Source organism: Mirounga leonina, unplaced genomic scaffold (assembly GCF_011800145.1).
Source record: "Mirounga leonina isolate KUSES-001 unplaced genomic scaffold, KU_Mleo_1.0 Mir_125, whole genome shotgun sequence".
In the NCBI taxonomy this organism is placed as follows: Eukaryota; Metazoa; Chordata; class Mammalia; order Carnivora; family Phocidae; genus Mirounga; species Mirounga leonina.
In genome coordinates this window covers 8,796,138-8,819,642 of record NW_023270305.1, presented here as the reverse complement: position 1 = coordinate 8,819,642, position 23,505 = coordinate 8,796,138, and the positions used below count along the sequence as shown (strand labels likewise).

At 38.0% G+C, this 23,505-nt stretch overlaps 1 protein-coding gene across 4 annotated transcripts in view; it reads left to right on the top strand.

The window, feature by feature from the left end:
- Positions 1 to 23,505, top strand: part of LDAH (lipid droplet associated hydrolase) — a 112,704-nt gene that overhangs the window by 56,616 nt on the left and 32,583 nt on the right. For all 4 annotated transcript variants that reach the window (XR_004678444.1, XM_035000663.1, XM_035000662.1 and 1 more), the window contains exon 5: positions 22,013 to 22,247. Coding sequence is in view for 3 of the 4 variants with exons in the window: in XM_035000663.1 (XP_034856554.1) it covers positions 22,013 to 22,247 (235 nt within the window). In the remaining variant the exon portion in view is untranslated. The remainder of the gene's footprint in view (positions 1 to 22,012; positions 22,248 to 23,505) is intronic.

The following is a 23,505-nucleotide window of genomic DNA, read 5'->3' as shown; positions in this document are numbered from 1 at the left end:
ACACACATTATCTTTTCTAATTACCCAGGAGACTACCTTGCTAAAAGCCAAACACATGGAAAGTTTCAACTTTGTGACTTCAGCCATGTTTTAGTCATCTGCATATTTTTTTAAAATCCTAAAATTGCTTTCAAAGTGGAAAAATTGTGTGGGCTTTTTTCATCTTTTCATAACTCAAAAACTATTTAATATATTTTTCTCAAACTTTGCAAAAAAAAAAAAAATCACCTTTGGGCTGAAACCAAGCATGGAAAATTTCACCACAAAGGGCTAATTTTTTGGAAAGCTGCAAGAAAGTGAAAACAGGGGTTTATAATAAAACATTCTTCATGCATGTTAATCCTTAGTACTTTATCTAATGCATTTCATCTGAGTATTTCTGAGCACTTTTCAGATTTAAATATTGAACCATTTTAATACTGGTGTATCCACGATCCAGTCAGATATGGAAAATGTCCCCCATCTTCTCGCAGGTCCAGTGTATTGACAGTTAGTGAGATGTGTTTAAAGGGACAAGTAGGGCAAGTGAAGTGAAGTGGCCACAAGGCAGAGAAAACCTTACATACTGCTCGCACACATGTTAACACCTCGTCTTCCTGGCCTGGGAGTAGCTGTGAGCTGAATGCGGGAGAGGACAGTAGGCACTCATTCAGATAGCTAAGCCAGCATTTCTCAAAGCAGCATCAGCATTACTTGGGGTGTTGTTAGAAATGTAAATTATCGGGCCCCACTCAGAACTCCTGAATCTGAAACTTTCTCGGGCTCGGACCCAGCTATCAGTGTTCTCACAGGTGCTCCAGGTGGGGGGCCACCAACCTAAGCTTTCCAAAAGCTGGGAGCACAGAATGAATGGAGATTTTGTGGACAATTAAATCTGTCCTTGGTCTTTCGGGAATGTGTCAGTCTCTCTGGATACTACACATCACACCCTGGTTCTCTAAAGGAAAGTTATTTTTGTCTCTATTTCATGTATCCTTGCTCTTTCTGCCTATGATCTGATCCGTAAGCATTGCAACCCTCTTGAGTAAAGGTGCTGATACTCAGATTGATCAGGGAAATGGCGCTACCAAGAAGTATTTTCTCATTTCCTTGAGTTATCACGGTCACACCTGGGGTGGACCCATGTATGTCACTCTCATTTCTTTGCCGTCTTACATCCCAAGATTTAAGTGGCAAGGTAGCAGAAGTCTGTCAGTGGAAGCTGACTTAAGCCCCTCTCTCCTTTTTTTTTTTTTTTAAAGATTTTATTTATTTGACAGAGAGAGACACAGCGAGAGAGGGAACACAAGCAGGGGGAGTGGGAGAGGGAGAAGCAGGCTCCCCGCCGAGCAGAGAGCCTGATGCCGGGCTTGATCCCAGGACCCTGAGATCATGACCTGAGCCAAAGGCAGACGCTTAACGACTGAGCCACCCAGGCGCCCCTTAAGCCCCTCTCTTCTGTGTGCAAGTTCTTAGTCATGTTTTGCACTGGCCCTCTGCATTCCAGCAAACCCCAGTGTCTGTGTTAGTGTGTCTCTAGGCACTGAGGTAGCTGTGTTTGTGGCATTGTATCAAATTCTGAGAATATTCTCCTGGTGATGGAAGTCATCAGTCTGCTATATGTGGACCTTTAGCTAATCACCCAATGCTTGTTGTTAGGATGAAAAATTCAGACATAGCCTGGGAGAGGTGTTTAAGCAGTTTAAAGGTATATTCAGTTACAACCCATCTCAGTGAAGCATGAATACAGCTACCTAAGCTGATACAGATGGAAAGGAAAAAGAGACTCATTTTTAAATTGATCATTCAAAATTTTTATTATGAAAAACTTCAAAAAGAAAAAGAATTGTATAATGAATCTCCAGAACCCATTATCCAGATTAATATAGCTACTAATATTTTGTTATCTTTATCTCATTTTTTTAATACTTTCAGTTGAATTGTAGCCCTCATGGTATTTCACCCATAATTACTTCACTGTGCATCGTTATAAAAGGACCTTTTCTTATATAACTACCATGTCATTATCACACCTAACAAAATTAATGGTAATTCTTTGATAACATCTAATATAGTCCATACTCATATTTTCTTTGTCCCCAAAATGTTCTTTTACAGTTGGTTTGCAAGATCTTTCTTTAGTTTAAAAGTTTTCCTTCCTGTTACCAAAGTTCATATGTTTTTAAGTTTCAGGAAGGTAGGAGAAAAAGTTAAAAAAAAAAGTAATGTACCATGAATTGTTCTCATAACTCAACAAGTAGCTTTTTAAAACTGAACGTAAAATTGCTTAAAGAAAAGTGTGGATAGATCATGACTTTATATAGGTCATTTTAAACCTAACTAACTGTCCCTTGAGTTTCCATGTTTAGACCAGAGGATAATACAGCACGCCCTCTCAATTTTGTTTTTGTTTAATAAGAAAACAGACTTTGAACTGTTTTTGCATTGTTATTTATTAGGATTTAAAAATTTATATAAGATACTTAGTTCTCTTGTAGATAGAGTGATTGAAGATTAAACTATGCACTGTTTTTACTATGACAATTATTATATCACTGTAGCTATCATTTGTGGGTCTTAATCCGCTCAGCAAGTCTTCGATGGGCTCCTGTTCCCATTTTCTACATGAGGAACCCGAAACCTAGTACAGAAGTAAGTTGCTCAGGGTTAGATAGCTGGTAAGTGCCTATGCTAGAATTTGAACCCATGTGTGTTTGACTCCAAAGTCCGTACTCCTGCTGAAGAGCTAGCTAATAAAATCTATCAAGAAAATGTACCCAGAACAATGTGTGACCCAGTGCTTAACAAATTAGTATATGGTAGCACTGGGTAATAATGTCTGCTTATTGAGTATGTAGTAGCATTTAATAATGCTTGCTAAGTGGACCTCAACAGTAATCAAAATGAGCTGCTACTATTGCAGTATTTAAAAAAAAAATGTAGTGTTATGTGTGTATATACTTCTGTATACATTTTAGAAAGTCTGAACAGGTAAACACCAAGTGGCTTATAGTAGTGACCTCTGGGGTTAGAGGTAAGGGTATGTTGGTGGTAGAGACTCTGCATCGTTTCTGCTATTTTACTATGACTGTGTGTTATCAGGAAAAAAAAAAAATTCTCCTAAAAAACGTCCATTCTTTTCTTTGGAATCTATGTTAAGAAAATAATCTCAAAGATAGAGAAAACACTCATATACAAAAAATATTATTTGTTGTAACAAAAAATTGGAAACACCCTACTGTCCTCCTATAATGAAGAGGTTAAGTAGAGTATGGAATGTGCAAGTATCAAAAATACATTCTCAGAAGACACTGTAGAACATAAATTATAAAATGTTAAGGGTGTTAAAATATATACAGAATATATGAGTACAGCTATATTAAAAGAAAACATACATTTAAAAGCTTGAAATAAAATTACCAAAATGAATATAGTGATTGTGTCTGAGTGGTGAGTTTGGGGGTGATTTTTTTTTCTATTTACTTTTCGTTTTAAAAATTTCCTTTAATGGCATATGTTTCTTCACTGTCCTAATCATTTGGAGGTTATACATTCTCTCTGTTTTTTAAAAACAGCAATGTGATTGTAAGAGTTCATAACAGAAAGTTGGCTCAGGAGAGAAAATTGTTGGTTATTTGTTACACAGCGATAGATAACAAATAAGAGGGGAAAAGTAAAAAGGTCAAGTCTGCATCATGGTTCTTGTGCAGGAGAACTCTCCCCCCGGACCAGTAGCGGCACCAGGTGGATAGCAGCATCTTTAGCAATAGCTGTGATCCTCGCCTCTTATCTTACCTACTCTTCCTCCTCTACTCAGGTAGCTAGGCTTTTGTCCTTCCTTGCAATTTTTTATTAACCTGCTTCTCCCCACTCCTAGAATAATTGGGATTATTGATAGGTATGTCTTTAATGGTCTCTTCCTGACTGTTATTTGAATGTGATTAAAAAAAAAACAACAACCACAGGTTGGGATTAGCATCGTCATTCATCATACTGTTAGAATGAAGCAGGTTCTTTTTTAGAATAGGAGAGCCATCATCGGACCATGAGGTTCATAGTGGCTATGACTCTAAGAGGCTCTGCGGTATGAGTGAGTGGCCATGCTAAAGCAGAAGTGTTATCTTTGTGAATACTGTTACAGTTAGATGGATACAGGTCTGAAAAATAGAGCTCATACCTTGCTACATTTAGACTTTGTTTTGCCAGTGAACTGGGCGTTCACAGAAGAGCAGATTCATAGAGCCTTAGTGGATGGAGGACAGAAGAGATAGCATGCAAGAGTATGAAAACAGATGAACACATTTCTGTGAAGTTGTTCTTCTGTGGCTCTTATTTATTCTATCCAGAAGATTCTTTTTAGGTCTATCAGTTTGTGGAGATGAGAATGGTGAATGTGATCTAGAAAGGAAAAGGCTCTCTAGTATGGTTATCCTGCGTGCATGAGGCTATTTTACCCTCCCCTCTTGCTCTTATGGAAAATCTGTGAACAGTATGCAGTGCAGGCCACAAAAAATTCCCTGAAGTGGAAAAGGCCTAGCAGGTACTAAATGAAAGATGCCTCGCAGAATAAAATGTGGTTGCTTTGAGATCTTGCATTCCAAGCCAGTTCAGACTAATTGCATTTGGTTGGGAAGAAGCCAGATTATCAGGTGTCAGAAAGGTATATTGATGAATGGGTAAAGATTGAAGCCAGCATCATTTCTGGCAGCCTGTCCCTAGGAAAGCAGACAGTAAATCATTTCCCAGTATCAGTCCTACAGAGACCAGAGGGAGCGCACATAAATGAAGCCTGTAGACAAGCCAGAAACTCCATTTCAACAAATAATTTTATCTCCTCACCAGTAGAGTTCTGGGAGCTTCTGTAGTAAACCAAATTGAGTGTTAAAGATTCAGCCTTTTCCTTTTTCATAGCCCAGGACCCTTAGGGAAATGCTGAGGAGCTTCTTGAGCCCCATTGCAGAGGAGAAAGGCTCTGAGGGCTTCTGTCATATTATATGAATGTTGACTGATGCCGATTCAGAAGTGATTTCATAAAATCTTAGGGGCCCATTGTGATTATCTGGGTACCGGGGAGTTCTCCTCCAGGTTCTCTGAGGGAGATGGCCTCCTCTGTCTCCCTCGGCCATAGTCCCTGCACCTAGTGCGTACCTCGTGCTCCCTCCTACCTATTAGTATTTCTTCCTACCTACTTCCTTTCTGCTTCCTCCTACCACCACCCAACAGATGCCTTCCATCCATCTTCTGAAATCATCTGATGCCAACTCCTGCGTGAACTCTTTCCTCATTCTTCTTAGTCATTTTTATTATCCTTCCTTTGAAACCGTTTTCTCATAATTCTTATATATTCCACCTTGTATTATAGGTATTGCGTATTTATTTGATTCTCCCTATTAGATTTTTAAGCTTTTCTTTTTTTTTTAAGCTGAGGTATAATTTACATACAACAGCTCTTTTTTCTCTCCCTGCCTCAATCTAGATACTTTCTGCAACCTATTTTTCAGTACACCAATCTTCCCTTCAGCTATGTATAAACTCCATTTACACCCATCTTTTTTTTTTTTTAAGATTTTATTTATTTATTTGAGAGAGAGAATGAGATAGAGAGCATGAGAGGGGGGAGGGTCAGAGGGAGAAGCAGACTCCCCGCCGAGCAGGGAGCCCGATGCGGGACTCGATCCTGGGACTCCAGGATCATGACCTGAGCCGAAGGCAGTCGCTTAACCAACTGAGCCACCCAGGCGCCCCTACACCCATCTTTTGTAGTCTCAATTCAGTTATTGTAATTTTTGCTTTTAAAATTTCCATTTTATTATTTTTGTTGTTACCAATTCCTGAAATTCTGTTGTGTTGGATACTTTCAATGTCCAAGTCTTGTGTGGTTGCATTTCTTTTCTTTTTCTTTGTTTGTTTCTGGTCGTCCATCTTGTCCCTCAGTATGTTTGTATACAAATCAGAGTTCTCTAGAGAAACAGAACCAGTAGGATATGTGTGCATATAGAAGGAGATTAACTATAAGGAATTGGCTGACACAATTCTGGAGGCTGATGAGTCCTAAGAACTGTAGTCCGTAAACTGGAGACCCAGGAGGACGGATGGTGTATAAGTTCTAGTCACAAGGCAGGCAAGCTTGAGACCTAGGAAGAGCTGATGTTTCAGTTAGAGCCCAACGGCAGAAGAAAAACCACGTCCCTGCTCAAAAACAGCAGAAGGAATTCCCTCCTACTCAGCCTTTCTGATTGGATGAGGCCCACTTATATCAAGGAAGGCAGTCTCTGCTTCACTTGATCCACTGATTCAAATATTTATCTCATCCAAAGCACCCTCACAGATGCACCCAGGATAGTGTTTGACCATATCTGATCACCCCATGGCCCAATCAGGTTGACACAGAAAATGAACCATTGGGGCGCCTGGGTGGCTCAGTTGGTTGAGCATCCAACTCTTGGTTTCAGCTCAGGTCATGGTCTCATGGGTCATGAGATCAAGCCCCACGTCAGGCTCTGTGCTCATCGGGGAGTCTGCTGAGATTCTCTCCCTCTGCCCCTCCCCCAGCTCGCTTGCTTGCTCTCTCTCTCAAATGAATAAATAAATAAATCTCAAAAAAAAAAAAAAAAAGAAAAGAAAATGAACCATCACTGCTTAGTAAGGTGTTCTTTTTTTAATTGAATTCCTGACGTTATATATGAAAAATTGTTAAGACAATATGAGGCTCCTATATTCCTCCATGGAGAATTTCCTTTTGCTTTTGACTAGCAATTACAGTAAGGACTGATCACACGTTAATGCCATCTGGACTCAGGCTGAGTCAACGCTACCTCTGTGAGAGTTGGTCTATGTCCAGTTGGTCTCTACTTCTAGGGGGTAACCCTTCAGTAGTTCCCACTGAAAGCCTGGGGTGCCTTCTCTTGAATGGGCACCAAATGCCCAAATTTTGACCCTTGAGCCATGGTATACTTCTAGAAACCCAGCTTCTTGTCCTCTTATCTACTGCTCATGAATTGGTAAAAAAAGAAGAGCTATTTGAATAACACACCTCTCTTGAGTTCTCTTTTTCTCTAGGATTTTGGCCCTTTCAGTCTCTTCTGCTGCTCTTGATGCTTTCAAAGGCACTTTTAAAAAATACTTTTTCCAGCTTTTCTAATTGTTCTTGGCAAGAGGATTGCTTTGCAGTAAGCTAGTCTGCCACCCCCACTCCCCATCTCCACCATTACCAGCTGTTGCCTGGCTTCAGGTTCTTCAAGCTCTGCTGTTGAAAAGTATGCCATTTCAAGTTTTTGATTCTTTATGTGACTCGTTTCTTCTCGGGACAGTTTTAGAAGCTTCACTTTATCCCCATTACTACATTTTATGATGATAATCCTTGGACTGTTTATCCTTTTTAATATGGAAACTGGCATCCTTATGTACCAAAAGCTTCTCCTGTATTTTTTTCTCCTTGTTTTCTCATTATTTACATGTTAAACATCCAGAAATGATTCTCTTGATTTCTTTTACATTGTCAATCTCTTTCTTCCTTCCCCCTCTTTTTAGTTTTATACAGTGAGAAATACCAGATATTTTCCCAACTTTTTCTTGTAATTTATATAATTAAACTTTTTATTTCAGCCTTCATGAAAGTAATTTCTAAGATAATTTCTTGTTCTTTGTTCCCTTTTTGTAGTGTCCTTTTTAATTCACGGCTTACTTGCTTTCTCTTTCTGAGGAGAAAAATTTCTGGAGTTTTGTTGTATTTCAGCACTATCACGATTCATTCTGAATTCCTTTTTTCATGTTTCGTTTATGTTGGTCTGTCTAGTACAGTTGAAGCTTTGCTTAAATGTCTGACATTCCTTTGTTATCTATTCATATGTAAGAATGAAGCACTGAAAATCCTAGGAGGTTTTGTGTGAGAGTGGGCCTTATCAGCTAGTCGGTCTCACTGCAGGGTGATTGGACAGGTATCCTGACATTGTGTGTGTGTGTGTGTGTGTGTGTGTGTGTGTGTGTGTGGTATTCCTCAGCATCACTATCTATATGGTTTTTCTCTAGAGCCATTCAGTTTCTCCAAAAAAATTCCCCAAATCTCCTGCCTAAGGGCAGCAGCATCAGAGCAAAACAGCATGAGAGGCTGGTGTTTGCATGTGAGAGTTTCAGCATTTAGTGTTTGGGCTTTCATTTAATCCCTCTTTCCTGTGGGCCCTTTGCCCTGCCTTTCTCTGTGCCTGCGTACCTAGCTCAGAAAGCTCTTTCCTTCAGTTTCTAAATAAACCCACAGTCCTGAGCTGGGCTTGGAGAGGAGTTGTTGCTTGGGGATATTGGATGAGGCAGACATCTTGGAAGCCTCACTGCCCCTCAGCCAGACCTGCATTCATTCAGTCTGCTAGGCGCCGTGCACCATCACTGAGCACCTGTAATAGACAGGAAGGTGCCCATGAACAAAGCGGAAAAGAAGCTCTGCCCTCTCAGAGTTCACAGTCTGCTAAGGGGAAATGATAATAAACATGAAAAATGTAGAAATTAATATGTTCAAAGGTGATACCACTTTGATAAAGAGTGGAGCAAGATCAAGGGGATTGGAAGTGCCATGGCTGGGGGATAGAGGGCAGTGGTGGACTGTACTTTATTATTTATCATTTTATTTGGAAACAGTTTTAAACGTACAGAAGAGTTAGAAGAATAAGAATAGTACATAGAACACCATATACACTTTACCCACATTTACGATTGTTAATATTTTACCTCATTTGCTTTATTATTTCTTCTCCCTCTCCCCACCCTCATACTCCATCTGTCTCTGTCTTCTCTCATATATGTAGGATAGGGGTATGTATACACTATATATATATATATGTGTGTGTGTGTGTGTGTGTATATTTATATGTGTATATACACATACACATATCTATATATATGTGTGTGTGTGTGTATATATATATATATAAAATATTAGTTGCTGGCTAAAATTTGAGCTGGTAACAGAGTAAATGAGGCCCATTTCAATCATACAGCATTTTCAGATACCATGGAACATTTTTAACTGATAAATTCGTGACCTATCATATTTGTATGCCAAACACTCTTAAGAGCAGAGATGTTTGTAGGCTCTCAGGAATGCCATCCAACCCTGTTAGAGAAGGTAAGGAAGGGCCTTCCCAGGGGCACTTGTCCTCTCTCTGAGCTCCGTAGAAGCCGAGGTCTCAGAAGTTCGGTGAGTTGCAGCATTAGGACTCAGAAACTAACTCAGGTGTTGGCCAAGCCCAGGAGACCACCCAGAGGGATACTACCTTCAAGAACTTGGGAGTCAATGGGAGGAGGAGCACCCTGTTCAGAGGCCTAGAAGGGAGAAGATAATGTTAGGATACTTCGATATATTTCTATTTTTTCCTGATCTGAAAGGAGGACACATCCTTAGCTCCTCCATTATCAAAGCTGGTAATGGGGTTTCTGCATGAACTTCAGTTATTTAGGCCTAACCCTTTGCTGTGAATCAATTACTTCTTTTCCCAAGTTTTAATCTCTGTCTCCTGGGGTCTTAGCTGCCCTGACTGCCCTGGGGTCTTAGCTACCCTACATTTTTGCTGGATAATATGTAGCAAGAAAGCCGTACTTTGAGCCTTCCTTTTGACTTCTGAGAAGGTAGGCGTGTTGTCTGGGACAGCTTATGTGGAAGAAGTCACTCGCTGTGTGCTGCTTGGCACGCACCCAGCGTGTGCCTCTGGCCATGGGCCTTTCCATTGTTCCACTCTCTCTGTCTGAAAACCTGTGATGGATACCTTTGCCTCATCTTAGCTCAGGTATTAAAATGGTACTTTAGTATATGAAACAGAGGTGTACATGTTTCACAGTGTCTTTAGCAAAGTTAAATGGGGAGGAGTCTTTTATACAGATTTCCCCCAAATAACCCTGATCTCTGTCATCAGCACTTTGCTCATGGAGGTACCCAGTGAATATTTGTCAATTTCTCTTTCCAAGGCCCTTCCCAAAGGTTCCTAGGCCATGATGAATCAGAGGTGTCTAGTGCCCATTTTAGGGTTCTGTTGTACTCTTTCTTTCCTGTAGCGTACTTCCTATCATGCATTATTATAAATGTCTCTCTGCTCAGAGTCAGGTTCTCTAAAAGCAGAGACTACTTTGTCTTGTCGCCCAGTGAGTCTCCTGCACTCCCCACAGCATTGGTGTATTGTAGGTACTAGTATATCATGAATGAATGAATCAACCATCCAACCAAAAAACAAGCAATAGACCTAATGAATGACCCTTCCTTCTCAGTCATTCTTGGCTTAAGCTTTTAAAGACTGCCATTTCTAACTTTGGAAAGTCCCAACCCCATTGTGAACAATTGGGATTTTTTTTTTTTTTTTTGCTTCCTGACCCACATAGACTACTCTAGCTCCAAGTTTAGGGAATTGCCAACTAGCAAAACCATCCTTTCTGATTCTATGTAGCTTTGCCATTGAAAACCAAGAGAAAGCTGAAATTGCCAAAGGCCCATAGTAGTCCTGTGAGAATGTTGTAGTACACAGTGTAGATGTGAGGATAGATTGGCTATAGTCCCCATTCACTGAGGCTGCCTGGAGGACACTGTTCAGTTCGGGGTAACATGCTCTGTAATAGAAGGCTGTGCTGCCCAGCAGCCTGTGAAGAATAATCTGCAGTGAGTCTGTGAGCATCACTATTTTCTACTTGAGTTCTTTGTGATTCTGAATCTGAAAGACTCAAAAGGAAGTGAATTCCAAGAGATACCAAGCTGAGAAGAAGAGCACTTTGCATTCAAAAGAAAATAAATGTGAAGTGTATGAAATGACAAAAGCTTGAGAAGAATGGGCTCTAGGAAGATTTTGAACCTATGTTTCAAATGTTTAAGTGTAATCAGTCATAAGCTATATAAATCTGTCTGCAAATATGCAAGCATTCCTTGTAATTAGCAGCACCGACATGTAGGTTAAATGCATGGAATGGCTTTTTTTTTTTTTTTTTAACATTCAGGTAATTAAAGTATAGAAAAATCTCTGTCCCAGAGGGTCATGAGTATAATTCACATGAATGGAAAATGATAAAAGTGGTCATTTTCTTGAATGCCATCCATCTTAAGAAAAACATGTTGAAGTGGCATAATTTTTTTCAGCAATCAATTGTTGAAGGATCTCATGCTTTACTTCTTAGGATATGGAGTTAGTGATTTCTGAAGCTGAATGGTTTGAAACACTCGTAAATATTGGCCTGCCTCTAACAATAATGATGGTGATTGGCTCACCCGTAGGAAATTAGGTCACAAACAATGATTGCTAAGAAATTATTTTGTATGAAAGCATTTAGTGTATATAATAGTTAATGGCGTGGGCTCTGGAGTTACCCTGCTTGAGTGTGTACCTCGTCTTTGTTGCCAAACCTCAGTTTTCTCAGGAGTGAAGAAACTTACTTGATAAGGTTGTCACAGGTATTAAATGAGATAATGTACATAAGGTGCCTTAACATAGTTCCTAGAAAGTTAGTAAATGGACAGTACTACTGTTATTATAAGCCCTTCCCTACTGTGGGGCATATTCCTATCATACTCCTGTATGAAACTGTTAAAACAATACAAGATCTCAGAAAGCAAGCACTTGATCATTAGAACTGAGTGGCATCTGCGGTTTATAAACTGCGTACATGTGATTAAATAAGCTGAATAGTCTAAGGAGAGGAAAACATGCCTCATGGGGAGAAGAGATAAACAGTTTAAACTAGGATTATTTCTAGGTCTGTGCCTTGATCCCTAGCAACTTTATCTTTAAAGGCTGTGTGGTTCTCTAACACGTCTTAACAGTGTTGGCAATCATGTGAAAGGAAAAACCCGTGTGCTGTGTGCTCTTGTTTTCATCATTGCAGTAAAGAAGCACCCTGCCCTTACTGCAGCAGGTGGGCTCAGCTAATAAACAAATAGGGAAAGTGGCAGTGATTCTGCTCTTTTGACATTGTTGAAGTACCATTTATCTTGGCTTCATTCAGTCCAAACGTAGAGGCATTGTGGCTGCATCCCAGAAAGACGGATATATCTGTAGTATACTATCTGAACAATAACGTTTATTGATGATTCTTTAGATTGTACTCTTTGTTTAAAAAACATGCCTATTTAATGAAACAGATTGCATATAACCCATGTCTGAACATCAGACATCTTACTTATCTTACCTTCAAATTGTTCCTAACTTCCTTTCCATCAAATAATTAACAATAATAATAAATTCAGAAAAAATAAACATCAAAATACTATCTCTAATCCCCCAAAATGTACCTTCTATAAAAAGTCCCACGAAAACAAAAAAAAAAAGTCCCAATGTGTATATTTACTTTCCTGCACTATTCAAGAAAACATGGTGGTGCTTCATCATCAAAGTTGACTCTGGTAGATTTCAAATGAGCATGTGAAGTATATGAGAATGTTTCCTTAGAGTAGAATGAACTGGCCAGCCTAGAAGTTCTTTCTTTAATGAGACCATAACATAAGAAAATGTTTTGTCACGTACACAAATTTGGAAACCTTCTCTGCACAGCTGTGTTATAAAATTGGGTATACTTCCTTGACCTTGGTGATTTTTTTGCCAATAGGTTTCTGTATGAATAAAAAAATGTTTATTACTGTGGCTTATCCTATCAAATTTGGACTATAAATTTCATTGAAGTTACCATTATGGTATCTATGAAAAATGTAAGTTTCACCCAACAGGTAATAACTGTTGTTCTCCAAAGGCAAGAGAGGAAAACCAGTCTCATCAACTAAGTATTAGTTGTGATAAGCAATCTTTGGTCTTCTTACAGTTTTGAGAGGTAATGATGCATTCAGAGTATGTATTCGAACTTCCTTATTGTTTCAGCACATTCCCATGATTTCAGAGTGCACTTGAAGTCTCATTTTATTATTGATACAGATCAACCACATGTAACCCTGTAGTTGCTCGTGTATTTTTAGAGTTTCCCTTGCATGCAGTTTTGTTTAACATGGGTCACAGTAATGGATCATTTATACAAAGTAATGGATTGCTTCCTCTTTCTGCCAGCTGATTTGATCAGTCTGAAGTTCTTTGTACTGTGGGTTACATAACTAGTATGGAATCTGTATGGTATATTTTTTAGTATGACAGTAACTGTATTAACCATTTATATTCTCTAAATCTTTTAAGGACATATTAATAAACACAAAGAAGCCCTTGTTTTGAAGTGAGTAAACTTGAAACTAAAATGAGCAATGAGTTATCATAAAGGACTAAACCATCAGACTTCTGGGAAAGCAGGTCATTTTCATTAGGTGATTATTCTGGTTTAACTGTGGATTGGCCAGGAAAAAAAATGAGAACATTTCTTTCTAGCTTTCCCATTTAATGTATTTTTCTGCTTTTACAAACAGAGTTCAAGAGAACATATATTCGTTTTACTTTCCTAATGAAGAACTTGTAGCACCTGAGGGTCCTAGTTCTGAATATTTTCATTTATCATCCACGGTGCTATTTTATAAGTGGCAGAAGGTTTAGGGGATTAGGATTAAATGTACTGATCTCACATTATTCCCTGGAATTATCCTTTTAGCCAAATCCCTGATGATAGTAGTTGGTTTCATTTTTTACTAATACGGCTTAAAAGTTGCCTGGAGGAGAAAATAAGATTGAGAGCTGAACAGTTAAATTCCAGTTGGTGGAGACTGCATTATTCAGTGACGTTAATTCTCCAGGTATCATTCATAGGATGTAGTTGAAAAACCGGAAAATAAGCAAAATTGCCTTTGTGTTTTCAGAATTGAAAGCCCAAAGAGCATATGAGCCCAAATACATAGAATGATTCCTTTAAAGTTTGCTAACTCCCTTTTATTCACAGTCCCGACCAGCTGGTCTCAAAGAAGAAAGAGAATTTGGACATCCTTGTTGTCAGCACATGCAAATCTACCTGATGTCTCATTGTAATATAGTTTTCCATTGTATGGGCATACCACCATATGTGGGTCCACTCCTCCTTATGAACTCTCATCTCCAATCCTTGGCTACTCCCAGTAATTCTTTTTTCCAGTTTTCCCAACAGCATTTATTGAACAACTTTTCTTCTCCACTGATGCTTTCATCATAAATTTTACTCCCGCATGTATTCAGGTTTGTTTTGAGACTCTTTTATGTTCCACTGAGCTATGTGATTGTTTTCTGATAAATAGTTTCAACTATTGTAGCTTCATAATCTGTCCAGTATTTCAGAGAGCCGATCTCTTTCTCTTCTTTTTCAGAATTCCTAGTTAGTGCATTTTATTTTCCAAATGAACATTAATACAATTCATTAAATTTCAAAATAAGAATCATCTTTTAGTATTTTAATTGGGATTGAAATGAATTGAATTGATGCATTAATTTAGTGGGAGAATTCAGATCTCTTTTGCAACAGAAGAACAAAGAAATGTCCCATTGTGTTTTAAAGTTTTCTTTAGATAAGTGCACTACATTTCTTCTTACATTTGTATTTAGCTATTATTTTTGTACATGGGATTTTTTAATGTTTTAAACATAAGTCATAAATAATGGTAATTTTGCCTTTCCAATATTTATAACTCATTTTTTATCTTGTCTAATTTCATTGATTTAGCACTTTTGAGACAGTATTAACAGTACAACAACAGAGTAATTCTATTAAAATGGAAGTCAAACACATCAATCTTGTTTCCAGAACCCTTCAAAGGCTTCTTAGCTACTCACAGTAAAACCCAAAGTCCTATCAGACCCTACATCCTCTCTCCCTCCTGCTGTCCCTGTGATCACAGCATGACCTGCTGTCCTTTCACACACCCCACCCCAGTGATACTGTTCTCTGTGCTTTTGCTCAACACACCAAATTAGGTTTTGTCTTACACCCTTTGCACTTAACTTGCTCCTCCGTCTCCCAGAAAAACTTTTTTTCCGAATATCTTCCAGCTCACTCCATGACTGCCTTTGCACAAATGTCAGCTTTCTTTGTAGCCTTCCCTCGACACCCTATTTAAAACTACACCACCACTTCCAGTAATTCCTAATCTCCTTTCATTGTATTTCTTCCCTTTATCACCATGGACTTGAGTTTACTAACATGCACATTTTTCTTATTTATTATTTTATTATTTATTGTTATTTATTCCTTAAATTGTCCTTTAATTACTTTAGAATTATTAATCATTTTTGTGACTTACATACATGCTTTAATCACTTTTGGATCATTTACTCAATTATTTAATATTTATTATCAATTTTATTTATTATTTATATCTTTCTCATTGCAAAAGATAGTAAGAAAGAAGAAAAAATAAGGTGAAGGTACACAAAAAATAAAAAAGCAACAAAGTAGGATTTTAGGTTTAGATTTTAGACTTAGCTCCAAAACATTAGGAATTATTTAAATAAAAAAGTAGTAAACATATTAATCATATTAGTTAAAAGACAAAGGCTGTCAGATTAGTTAGAGAAAAACATCCAAATATAACCTCTGAATATAAGGCCATAGAAAGGTAGAAAGTGAAAGAGTGGGAAAAGTTGTATCTTATAAATTCTAATCAAAAGAAAGCTGTAGTAGCTATGTTCATATTAAAATAAGCCCTAAGGGAAAAGCATGCTAGAAATGAAGAGAGTTGTTTTTTTTTTTTTTTAAGATTTTATTTATTCATTTGACAGAGAGTGAGTGAGCATAAGCAGGGGGAGGGGCAGAGGGAGAGAGAGAAGCAGACTTCCCACGGAGCAGGGAGCCCGATGTGGGGCTCCATCCCAGAGTCCTGGGATCACAACATGAGCCCAAGGCAGACACTTAACTGACTGAGCCACCCAGGCGCCCCTGAAGAGAGTTCTTTCATAATTATAAAGGTTTACTCTGTCAGGTAGTAATAGTCAATATCAGGAATGAAAGAGGTAATATCACTACTGTGGTCCAGAGATTGAAGTATAATCACAGGATATTATAAATAACTTCATGCCAGTAAATTTTGAAGTTTAAATGAAATAGACAAACCCCTAGGAAAAGAAAACATTAAATATATTGAAGAAGAACTTTTATTATTTTTCCAAGAAGAACTTTTAAAAGCCTGTATGGTCCTAAGCCATTAAATAAATTGAATCCATCAATAGGCAAAACTTCCTAAAACTATACTCCAGGCTTCACTGATGAATTCTATCAAATATTTGGAGAATAAATCATTATTATTTTACAAAATCCTCTAGGCAACAGAAGAGGAGACCATACTCTCCAACTCAATTTCCTCAAACTAGCAAACCCTTTACATCTAAACCTGGAAAAAAGTAATACAAGAAAAGAAAGTCATAGACCAGACTCACTTATCAACATGCAAAAGTCCTACACAAAATACTAGGAAACCATGTAAAAAGGATGAATCATGACCACGTGGGTTTATCCCAAGAATGAAAAGTTAATTTCGCATTAGAAAATCAATTGATAGTTTACCACATTAATAAATGAAAGGAAAAAAATCATAAAATCATCCCAATAGATACAAAAAAGGTAACTGATAAAACTCAACATCCATTTATGATTTTTAAAAGCAATTAACGAACTAGGAATAGAAAATGTTTTTAATCTGACAAAGTATATCTCTAGAAAACCTTCAGTGCATATCATGTTTTGTGATTATATTGGGAAAAAATTTTTTTTTAGTTTGGGAACAAGAATTACTTCTGTTAGCATTGTATTAAGGTTTTGGTTAGCTTAGGTAATGTAAGAAAAAAAAGATACAAGGATCTGAAAGGAAGAAATAACACTATCATTAATGTGGATGATAAGACTATGTACTTAGAAAATCCAAAATATCTACAGACAACTTATTAGAACTAAGGGACTTTAATAAAGTTTGCTGGACACAAAATCAACATGTAAATATTATTTATATCATATATAAGCAGCAACCATTTAGAAAATGAATTTTTTTTTAAGACTTTATTTGAGACAGAGAGTACAAGCGGGAGGGAGAGGGAAAGAGAATCTGAGGCAGACTGCACTGAGCACAGAGCCCAACGCAGGGCTCGATCCCACGACCATGAGATCATGACCTGAGCTGGACAAAACCAAGAGTCTGATGCTTAGCCAACTAAGCCACCCAAGCACTTCTAGAAAATGAAATTTTTAAAATACCCCATTTACAATAGCATAACAAAATAAGTACCTAATAATCTGACAAAAGTTGTGCAAGATGACTACATGTAAAATGTATAAACATTTTTAGAGACACAAAAAAAGAGAACTATCCCATGTTCATGGGTTGGAAAACTCAATATTGTAAAGATACTACTTTTCCTCGAGTTAATTTTTAAATTTAGCACAATCAGAATCTCAATGAGATGTTTGTGGAACTTGAATAGCCAATTCCAAAATGTTTATGGAAATGCAGAGAGCCAAAAATACCCAAGGCATTTTTGAAGAACAAGCTGGGGTTTAACTTACTGTACCAAATATCAAAATATAATGAAGCTTTTCTAAGTATGACACTGTGCTTTTGGCACAGACTGAGAGAGGTAGGCCAGCAGAACGGGTCAGAGAGCACTGAAAAGAACCCATTCACATCTACATGGGATTCACAACAGGAGTGTCCATGCAGAAAAGCAGGGAAAGGGCAGCCTTTACAGTTCATAGTGCTGGGACAATCACGTTTCCATATGTTAAGAAATTAAATTAGACCCATATTTCATGGCACACATAACAATCAGCTTCAGGTAGATTATGAACGTAAGTGTGGAAGACTAGACCACAGAGCTTTTGGGGATACTATTAAAGAATGCTAGCTGCCGGGCCCGCGGACTGTGGCTCACCTGGATTTGTCAGCGTGGTGTGTTCCTAAGGCTCCTGGTGAGACTGGCGAATGAGAGCCCAGCTGAAGCCAAGAAGTCAGTTCCTTCATTTTTCCTTTGCGGCCACTGCAGCTGCTAACACCTGCTTCCAGCCTCAAGGGAGAAGACTTCCTGTGGTTGGGAAAAGTAGCTCCTTCTTGGCCCTTCTGCTGGGAGGCCTCTGCAGGGCAGCTAGAAACCCTGCCTCGCCCAGCACCAAAGATTGCTCTGTGTAAATCCATCCCTGTTTGAATCTCTCACGACTTGTTAAGTCCAATAGAACATTGGTAGCACTTACAGGTATAAAAGGACTCGTGATGTTAGAACTACCCAAAACGTAAGGAAAGACTTCTGAATTTGAAGGTGTAAAAATCAGTGGTTAATTGTTACACCACTGCAGTGCTGAGAGAATTCATCATTTCTACGTCTCGGACTCTTAAAGCATGCTGCTTGGTAAACAAGTAAGTGCCAGATCCCCAAATTAAACTGGTAACATTTGACAAAATGATAAAATTGTACTTTCTGTGTGAGTTCCAGACACCCCCTAAAGTGGGGTCTCAAAAACAGAGGCAGAAAATGTAATAGTCATTAATGTCATGTTGTGTAAGAGTTCGTATTGGTCCATATCTTTAACACAGTATTGTGAGACTTCGTAATTTTTGCCAGTCTGACGGGGATATTCCACATCTCTAAGAGTGACAGCAGTCACATTTGACTGTGAGCCATTGGTCGTGGTCCTGAAGAATGACTTTGGACAGAAAGGCAGAAGTGCAGTAGCAGCATACCACTGTTCAGGGCTGTTGGATTCTTTACAGGCGCCTCCTGCAATGGCAGAGGCCTGCAGTTATGATGCTGGTGCAGCGTGCCCTGCTTACCTTGTGTTCTCACTCTGTGGTGGTTATGGCAGAATCAGGAATGCCATATCCCAGTGCTACACCAGAGGGGAAGAAGACCGAATATCAGAGAAGTCCTGGGATTCCAGAGCTGATCTCATTCCTTCTCTGTCTGTGTTTGAATACACTGGGTTGGAATTCACACTGAAAGTGGCATCCAGGGAGGATGATTCCTTTAACTGATTTTTCTTGGTTAGTCAGACTTCACAGAGATTCCATAACCTTTATGTGAATCTTTATATATAATCTTTGTATAAACCCATTGCAGAGTAGGCAGCTGGCTCTGAATGGAGGATTCTGGATCATACCTGATGCTCTGGAGTCCACAGTCATCTGCATCACAAGTCCCCATGAATGCCTTAATTAAGCACACACAGTCCATCTACCATCTCCTCTGCTTTGTACTGAAGAAGATGTTAAGGTGGCAGAAACTCACATATTCTAGCTGAAACCCTACATTCACTCCAAAAGCACATTATGAGCATTTTACATGTAAAGTTGCCAAGGCAGCATTTAAAAAAGTCATCAGAAAAAGCTGTGGCTTCCTGCTCCCAAAGAATGTCTTATTCACCACCAAGACCACAAGGAACAGTACATTCTTACTGATGTGACAGAGGAGGAGACCTAGTAGAGGTCAAATTATTATGACCAAAAAGGAAACAACTAAAATATCTCAGCTACTATTGAGCGAAAAGGAAATGGCTGAGCACTCAACTGACAGATATGACCAAGGAAAAACAAGAAAGATGATTAGAAAGAAAAGAGTCCTCCCCAGTTTCACCCTCAAATCCCTGTTCTTTATTAGAGACACTAACAGAGAGACTGTATATTAGTGAGAATTACAGATCAACTTGAACGTTTGGGCAGTGCCACCCTACAGGTTATTATGGAAAAGGACTGTCAGTGTAGGTGTACTGTCGGGTCCTTCCAGGAAAAGTGCATTCAGTTCATCCAAAAGGAGGAATGTAAACACATAAGGGAAATGACAAATCACTGATAGCTGGAATCAAAGGAAAAGACTCCACTAAGAGGTAGCTTTACCTAATTTCTAAAGGAGCATTTTGAATGAAAAAAAGTAATATCTTCATGAGTTGAGGTTGGACAAGAACTTTTTGAGCTAGGCACAAAGAATAGTAAGTACAAAAGAAAAGATTTAAATTCAACTGCATTGAACTTAAGGAATTTATGTCCGTTAAGAAAAAAATAGAGGAACAGGCAAGCCAAGACTACAAAATGACAAAGGACTAGTATCTAGAATAAAAAAACAAAAAGACTACAAATCAAGGAGAGAAAATGATAGGCAGCCTAATAGAAAAGTGTGCAAGAGACTTAAATAAACATTTCAGGGATATAGAAAATGTAAACACATAAAAGTTGTTCAACCTTACTGGTCATCAGAGAAACACAAAGCCACAGTAAAATACCACTATTCATCAGGTTAGTCAAAATTAAAGAGTTTGTCAGTACCAAATGTAGTGCAAATATGTAACAATAGGAGTCTTGTGTCTGTTGGTGTGGGGGTACATTAGTACAACTACTTTGGGAAACTATTTGGAATTACCTACTAAAGCTGAACTTACAGATACCATATGACATAGTATTTCTACCTTAGTGATATTATCAACAGAACTACATGCATACATGCACCAAGAGACACATATAAAAATGTTCATAGCAGCATATTTGTAAAATCTCTGGACTGAAAACAACCCAAATATCTATCAGTAAAATAAATAACAGTATATTCATACAGTGGAAAACTATAGAGCCAAGATAATAAGCTGTTGCTACGTATATCAACATGGATGAATCTTACAGTGTTGCGTGAAGGAAGTAAAACACAAAAACATACTGCTGATTGCATTTAAATAAAATTCATCAACAGACAAGATTGAACTTTGGTACTAAGGAATATGTGTTAGTCTGCTCGAACGGCCGTAGCAAAATACCATAGACTGGGGGCTCAAACAAGTGACATTTATTTTCTCGCCATTCTGGAGGCTTGAAGTCCAAGATCAGCATGACAGCATGGTCAGTTCCTGGTGAGACGTGTGTTCACCAGACCTCTTTGTATGTGCTTGGGAAGAGAGAGCGAGCTCTCTGGTGAATCTCCTTGTAAGGACACTAATCCTACCTATCAGAGCCCCACCCTGTGACCTCATTTATCTCTACATATAATCATCTTTTATCACATTTCAGGGGAGTCACAATTCAGTCAATTGCAGGATGGTAACTATTAATGTAAAGCAAAAGAAGGAAGTGATTATAGTATTAAGGAGTGTTAAGTATTGGTATAAAGCAAAGTAAGGAAGTCAGGATAGAGGTTACCTATGATGTGAGCAGAGGTAGGAGTTGGGATTGGAAAACGCCATCCTGGGAGTGTTTTGTTGTTGGATCCACATAGCTGTTCATTTTATCCATTATGTGTTAAACTGGCCATTAAAGTTTTATATGCTTTTCTGTTTGTAGCTTATACTTAATTTAAACATTTAAAAAAAAAATAAAACCATTGTGTCCATTCTCATTTTCTGTTCTACAATCTGTTAACATTGGTGATCTATTTCACTTATGTTACTCTGTTATTAATAGGGATTGTGCTTAACTATTTGCCTTTTCTGGCCCCTCATAGAAATTATTTTTATATATTTTTAAAATATTAATATGGTAGATAATGGTAAATTTAAAATGTTTTAGCAATGCTCTTCTTTCTTGTGGAGTATATATTTCCTGATATCCTGATGAGTTCAGTTGAAATTATATTTTTGTCCTTGAACATTTTCCCACGTAGGTAGAGATTTCCAGCTTTGCTTGTTTCTGGCCTGCACTTTAGTAAGGTTAAATTAGGTGTTAGAAATGTATTTGGTGTATTTGGTCCTCTTAAAGATTATCTTTTATTGGTAAGAGTAAGGAAAAGACATTTTCCAAAGTGAACTATCCCCAAATATAATCAGTAAAAGAAATGCTGACTAGAACCAGGGTTCTTTATGTAGCTCTACTTTCTTCTGGTATCACTAGTCAGTCGAGGTGGTGTAACTACTGAGATGGGACATGAATTCCTAATTCCAGCAGCCTTTCAAAAGGATTGTGAATTGCTGTCCCAGTCAGGAAAGTATCTAGGAATCTGACGTGCTCCTCACCCTAAAAATTAACCCCAGTAACTCAAGGGGACATCCTTATATTCTCCCCCAGATGGCTTGTGCAGTAAGAAGACAAGCAGATGGTGGTTCTCTTTCACAACAGATCTTTAGTCATATTCTGAAACCCCATTTGTCCATACTGTATGGAAGAAACAATAAAACAGTGGGTTATCCCTTAAGAAAACTTCTCATCAAAGTATGTTTTTTATTATAGATAATTCGCTCCTTTCTGCTCTTTCCAACAATTGAGCGAATGGCCGAGTCACCAAATGGCAGGATCGCCACTCCACTTCTGTGCCAGCTTCGATATGCTCTCTATGTTTTTGCCTACCTTCTACTTAAACCATGGCCTGAGAAAATCAAGTCCTTTGTGATCAGAATTGGCCTTCGAATGATGAACCTGCAGAGCGAATTTTCGGTTCTGAATGTATTAGAACCATTCTGCCTTGGTAAGCACATTTTAAAATGTGTATGTTTTTCCATCTCTTTGTGTCTTCCTCGCTTTTTTTCTTAAGTGTTTTATAGTTTTCAGAGTACAGATCTTTTACCTGTTTGGCTAGGTTTATTCCTAGGTATCCTGTGGTTTTTTGGTGCAATTATAAATGGGATCGATTCCTTGATTTCTCTTTCTGCTGCTTCATTATTGGTATATAGAAATGCAAACAGACTTCTGTGCAGTGATTAAAAGAATGAAGTCTTAACTGACTTGCCATTTGCAACTACATGGATGGAACTAGAGTATATTATGTTAAGCGAAACAAGTCAGAGAAAGTCAGAGAAAGACAAATACCGTATGATTCACTCGTGTGAAGAAACAACTGATGAACATAGGAGAAGGGAAGGAAAAATAAGATAAAGAGAGGGAGAGAAACCATAAGAGACTCTTAACTATGGGCTAATTGGGTGATGAGCATTAAGGAGGCACTTGATGTAATGAGCACTGGGTATTATATGTAACTGACAAAACACTAAATTCTACCAATGAAACTAATAATACTCTATGTTAACTAACTTGTATTTAAATAAAATTTAAAAAATAAAATTTAAAAATAAAAGAAAGGAAAAATAAAATGTATATGTTTATTCTAGTATCAGAAAGTGGTAAGAGAATAACCTCAGACAGTCGGTGAATATTGAGCAAGGAATTATTTGTTGGTTTCTTTCTCCCAAAAGCTTAAAAAAAAAAAAAAATAGACATAAAATAAAAATAGAAGGTTTAATTTTAATTTTCATCAAGCTTTAATTTTAAAACTTATCCTTCTGATTCTCCACCCTAGCTGTCAGATGGTGGGAAAAATTCTGTATATAGTACATATGTAATCTTTATAGGAATCCAGGGGGCACCCTGTTAGTCCAGTGTGAGAACTTAGGAGAAACCAGCCAAGGAAACCAGGCCCAATATTCCTGTAGAGTGAACAGGCAGTGCTTTTATTTTCCTCTTTAAATGTTTTTGGAGGGGTTTAAATGATAAAAGTAATAAATAATAGTCATAGTAATACAACACTGGGTGTTGTGCTGATTATATTTTCTGAATGTGCCAGGAAATATTTGCTACTTTACTTTTTGGCTTCAACCCTGGTTTGTAAATGTAATCTGCCTTTTTAGTTAATAGTAATTAGAATATTTATAAATCATTTTCATAATAAAATAATCCTTTCTTAAATGAAGGGGGGGAAATCGGAGGGGGAGATGAACCATGAGAGACTA